The 5,482-nt window shown below is 42.5% G+C and overlaps 1 protein-coding gene across 1 annotated transcript; it reads left to right on the forward strand.

Annotated features, from left to right (window-relative positions):
- Positions 1-2,694: 2,694 nt before the first annotated feature.
- On the forward strand, positions 2,695-3,720 carry LOC8042553 (beta-1,3-galactosyltransferase brn-like). The gene has a single exon (XM_029991601.2). It carries the CDS (start codon positions 2,695-2,697, stop codon positions 3,718-3,720), a length of 1,026 nt encoding a protein of 341 aa, XP_029847461.2.
- The last annotated feature ends 1,762 nt before the right edge of the window (positions 3,721-5,482 follow it).

Here is a 5,482-nt window from a genome sequence, read left to right on the forward strand (position 1 = left end):
CCCTAACACTTAAAGCACAATTAATTCTAACAATTAAAATTCTGGTGATGGCCCGCTTCCAAAAGAAGGACCTTTTGCAGCTCAACTTCCTCTCCAACCTGATGCATACAGGATTTTTTAGAAGCTTTATCCCATCACAGATGCAATTACACCCCTCTTAACTATTTCCGGGTGACAGCTGTCAGCTGCCAACAAAGGTTTTGCTGATTCCTTGCCGTACCTCCAGCAAAGGCACTTTTCCTTGTGCAATAGAAGGTCTAAGTACTGAATTTTGTCCTGAAGGGTACTTTCCTTCGTGAACATCAAATCCTGGAATTTGTCTAATATACAATTTTTAACCGTCTCTACCAAACCTTCCTCGAAAGCACAAATCAAAATGTCGTCTACATAGCGACGAACAACGAAAGCTCCACTCGGCAAGGACCGCAGGAACGTGTCAACGTGAATTTATTCATATCGTTAAACAAAATCTCGGACAAAACTGAGGAAATGGACGACCCGATACACACTCCCCCTTTTTGAATACAAAGAGAACAATCAAAGTCTAAAACAGCGGACTCAAAATAAAACTCCAGAATGCTCACAAAACTCTCTTCACAAATGCCAAAGGAAGAGTGAAACTTCACTAGATTATCATCACACCCCCTCCTGCCTAACAGCTCCGACTTGTTCATAGAGTATAATAGGTCCTTGATGTCTAGAGATGTCACGTCACATTATTAAATTTCTCAGAGTGTTTTAGTGGCAACGGACTGTTGAGCTCCATTCCTGTCAGCATTTTTAAATAAAAACCGACACCTTCTGCCAAGCCCCATTTTCGTTCACAACCACTCTCAAGGAAATACTACTAGCCTCATGGACCATGAGGCTGGTATTTTTAACATAAATTTTATTCTTAATGTTACTTGTGATAGTTACCCGAATCTCGATATCGGCATTGGAAATTCACACTTTTTGAGTACTGCTACCACCATCCTTTCTGCTCTTTTCATTTTTTAAATATTCGGTGTGAAAAATCTTATCAACCGCTTCAGAAGTTTCTGCCCCAAACATGTCGTTCTCCAGGACAACAAACCTTCCTGATTTGCCCGTTTGAAGCGAAGTAAGCTCCTTGTGCTCTAGCTCCTTCTTAGCATTTCTGAACGTCTTTAAATTTACACTGTCCGTCATAAGATCACGGATCTACCAACCTAGTTCAGCACTCACGTTCATGACGATCGATGGGTCGTGTCCAATCAAAGATGAGAATAGCCGAACTCGAACAATTTCTGAAGCTTACCTCATGCTCTATGCTTTGCCATCCCGCGTTTATGATTATGAGAAACACTGACGATACATAATTAGCGTCAGATCACGCGGCCGCTTCGTCTAATTACAAGTTGAGGAGGGGAAAGCTCTTTTTTGTTTCTGCATCTGCAATTTCACTGAGAGGAAAACTAATGGGTGTTTTGGTAAGCTATCACTCGGGAATTGGTTCTTAGCGGTATTTGGTGAAAGTACGAAAATTGTTGCACTATTCATTTTACATGTACATATCATTGACGTACCCAATCATGTTTTCGTTGTTGCTGAAATGCCTCAGAAATTTGTCCCTGAGAATAGAAGCATTGAAAGGATTAAAGGTGACTTATCATTCCGACATTAGATAGAGCTACAAGTGCGTACGGAAGGGATTTCCCGAAAAAAAAAGACAAGTTACCTTGTATTCCGGAGAACAAAATATTGTGCAGCTCAAAAGCTATATCTTCAACGCGATTTTTCGACAGTCTCGACACGGAAACCGTGTTTGTTTCTACTTCCGGAGCAAAATAGTGTATGTCTATTGCCTGATTTCACTTGCATAAATACTAATTCATAATCCTCAATTTTCAGATGCGGTGCTTTAAATATGTTAGTTTTTTTTTCAATTCCTGGAAGATTAATAATGAATTACCTGATCAAAAATAAAATAGGCTTAGTAGGTGACCTGTATGCATTGATTTGTTGGTTAATAAATCTACGAAAGCAGTATTCTTGGAAAACATTCAGCCAAACGGATGTATAATAAGACTCGTATAACCGAATGCACACAAACTTTGATTAATATCTGTGTAAAAGAGTGCCAAACTATAACGTTTTTTTTTTGTTTTGTTTTTTTGCTGGAGTACTAACTGGATACTTGAAGGACCCTTTACCGTTATTTTGCTTTCTTCCATCAAACGATTCCCAACACAAGATCAAACGCTACTGAACTGGCTGAATTGTACATGCACACACTGGGGTTTGACTCCTTTACGTCCAGATATACGACACAGTACACTGCCGTCCTTTCTATGCCGTGCCCCAAGATACTATTTAAATTGGTTCAGGGGCTTTGGAAGTATTTGGGATAGCTTGACACCACTGAAGAGGATTGTCCTCCCGTTCCCCCTATTTTTTTTTTTTCAGAAGAGCCTGAAACGCCCAGGGGCGACTGTCACCCCCCCCCCCCCCCCCCCTTTTTTTCCTTTTCGACACCACTGAAGTGATTTTTCTACGGGGGAAGCAAAACATGAATAAGAGTATGCATCGGTGAATGACGTTCGCATCTTTAAGTAAGCCACCCACTACCTACGCAACTAAAACACGCATCGGTCGTCATGATGTTAATTCGGTTTCATCTTATCTCAATTTTCAGGGTAAGAAAACACCGAGATCTCCGACCAAAACGTCCAGATGGCTCATTGGAAGACCTGCCGCCCACGACACGTCGTGTTACTATGGCTCGTCGCAACTTTCCTCCTGTTGTTACTCCTGGACAAATCGGGCGTCTTCGAACGCCTGCGGGAGACGCCCTACAGGTACTACTCGTACCCTCCAGAAATCGATGTCAAACACCTCCTGAGGTCACTAAAAACGGGCAGTAAACCGGCTTATAGGGTTCAGAATTACTACGAGCGGTATGTTTTCAAGATCCACAACGAACTCAAGTGTCGCGTTCCAAGGAACCGACTGTTCATACTGATCGTCGTCAAGTCTGCCATAGCCCACCAGTCAAGTCGAGACACGATCCGCCAGACCTGGGGACAAGAGGACCGCTTCGAGGACGTAAGCCTTCGACGCGTGTTTATAGTTGGCGTGAAAGCCAACGATGAAACCACACAGAGAGCCTTAGAAGACGAGCATGCCCTTCACGGCGACCTGGTACAGGCAGACTTTATCGATAGCTACTACAACAACACCTTCAAGACGATGCTGGCCTTTCGTTGGGTCCTAGAACACTGTTTCAACGTTCAGTGGGTATTTTTCGTGGACGACGACTCCTACGTATCTGCGAAGAACCTCGTCCAGTTCCTGCGAAGTTCAATGAACTGGACAGATCGGCACTTGGTGGGCTATATCCACGACGACGCGCCGCCGTACAGGGCCCACTGGAGCAAGTGGTACGTGTCCTTGTCCGAATACCCCTTCAGCCGGTACCCTCCGTTCGCGGTCGGTTGCTTGTACGTGGTTTCGATGCCTGCGCTCATGGAACTCTACCAGGTTGCCCGGTACACGCGGCAGTATCGTTTCGACGACGTATTTCTGGGAATCGTGGCAAGAAAGAGTGGACTACGGCCGCGGCACAGTGACAAGTTTCGTGACAAAAACCCAGCCAAAAGGCCGGAAGATTTTGTCGGGCTCGTTGCCTCTCATGGATTCCGAGACAGTGATCACCTGACTCGAGTCTGGGAGCATCAGAAACGCTTGGGACATGCGTGAGACAGTTGTTCAGTTCTCGTAGGAGAGGAGCAGCAAAGCCGAGCGAGTATTTATTATTAGCTGTTGATCAACTGCTTATAACGATTTAAGTCAAAGTTGCGACAAATAATTTATGGCATGTCACCATAACCTGTGTCGGTTCTGGTGCTAAACCATATAGTGGTCATTTCACATTGTTCAATGATGGTGCTCTACGCGAATGAATTGAGTTTTTACAGCGGAGCTGTTAAGAGCTAGTTTCCCGAGTTTCGTGTCCGCCAGCAAACAAATGACGACACAAAACTTTGGACAGTTATCGCCGTCGCCTATAGATGGTGGATACCTTTCCAGCCTTTCCACTCTGATTTGCCGACTTGCGGCCGTCCATTACTTCATTCCCACCATAGTATAGCTTCACTGATCTTCCTTCTTCACCAGAGTGGAAAGGCTGAAAGTTCTTTAACTATTATTATCACTGGCTAGAACATTTAGCACCATGTGTTCATACCTCAGGCGCTAGCGATTGTTTAACTAAATTATATGTAAATAGTTAAGACTAAGTTTCTTTAGTTGTTTATTGTCAACACCGTAGAACATAATGTTGGGGCAAAAATAGGCCACTGTGAGCTATATATTCTTGGTAAAATTATATTTAAAAAAGCAAATCTTGACGTAGCTGACATCGTTATTGTCCAAATTTTACATTAAAAAGAATTTAACATGTTTATTTTTTGTTTTGTGCTCCCTTCTACCTCATTGAAGTTCAAAATGAATTGACGGGGAATTCACCACTGTTGTATACGGCAGATTGAATGTACTTAATTTTTTCTTCACTGGTCAGCGAGGTCCAGAAACCTTTCAGATTTACTTTCATGACATTTTTTGACACTTGAATATTAGACGTTGAGAAGGGAGTAACTGATATATTACCCAATATCTTTGAAAAACTTGCAATGAAGGGGAGGTCAAGGAACGTTGACAACATCTCAATGAGCGTTCTTTTACAACAATTAAAATTAATTCATTTTGCCTATAAATTCTCGCACAAGATAAATTGGCACTAAATCCCTAATTTACAAAGATAAAGCTTCTGGCAAATATTCCTAGCATGCCCATTCTAAGACATATTTAATAGGAATAGTGTGGGTGGAGCTGAATTTTTTTGCATGTAAACACATAAGGACCATTGTTCAGGTGGGTGGGTATCATGTAACCTTCTCTAAAATCTGCATTTAATCTCTTGGGCGTTTTCTGACATCCTCGTCTATCCAAGGATTGGGTTCACTTCTGTTATGTCCATTGACAGTTTAAGAAACGCAGCTGGGCAGAGCGAATGCCAAGCATATTATTATCATTCCCCAGCCAATACATGCCTGAATCTGTCAATAATCACCCCGAAGATGGAATCACGAAACAAAAAGCAAAAAGCTCATTCATATGAGGTCACGCGCCTGCTTTTTTACGCTGCTATCAACATTCTTATTGGTTTTCTTTGAAAACCCGCATGGGATATTAGTGACCGTTCTTCTTTTTCTTTTCGTGAGAGACCTATCGAACATTGATGTGCCCGTTTAATACCTCGTAACTAAATTATTGAGTCGCTTCAACCAGCCATTGAACTATCCCAGTTTTGCTTTCAAATTGAACTGTCGGCATCATCCGTCGCAGTTTCAACTTCCAATAATCTTAGAGACATATCCCTTATGGTCGCTGAAAACCTATAAAAAGTGTAGGGCATGGCGAATTTCCAGTCATCTCATAATCTCGCCGCAGACAATAAGAA

Source organism: Ixodes scapularis, unplaced genomic scaffold (assembly GCF_016920785.2).
Source record: "Ixodes scapularis isolate PalLabHiFi unplaced genomic scaffold, ASM1692078v2 PGA_scaffold8__174_contigs__length_109621045, whole genome shotgun sequence".
In the NCBI taxonomy this organism is placed as follows: domain Eukaryota; kingdom Metazoa; phylum Arthropoda; class Arachnida; order Ixodida; family Ixodidae; genus Ixodes; species Ixodes scapularis.

Bases quoted from the DNA above. Each gene is read 5' to 3' on its own strand.
- LOC8042553 (XM_029991601.2), top strand. From the start codon at position 2,695: ATGGCTCATTGGAAGACCTGCCGCCCACGACACGTCGTGTTACTATGG.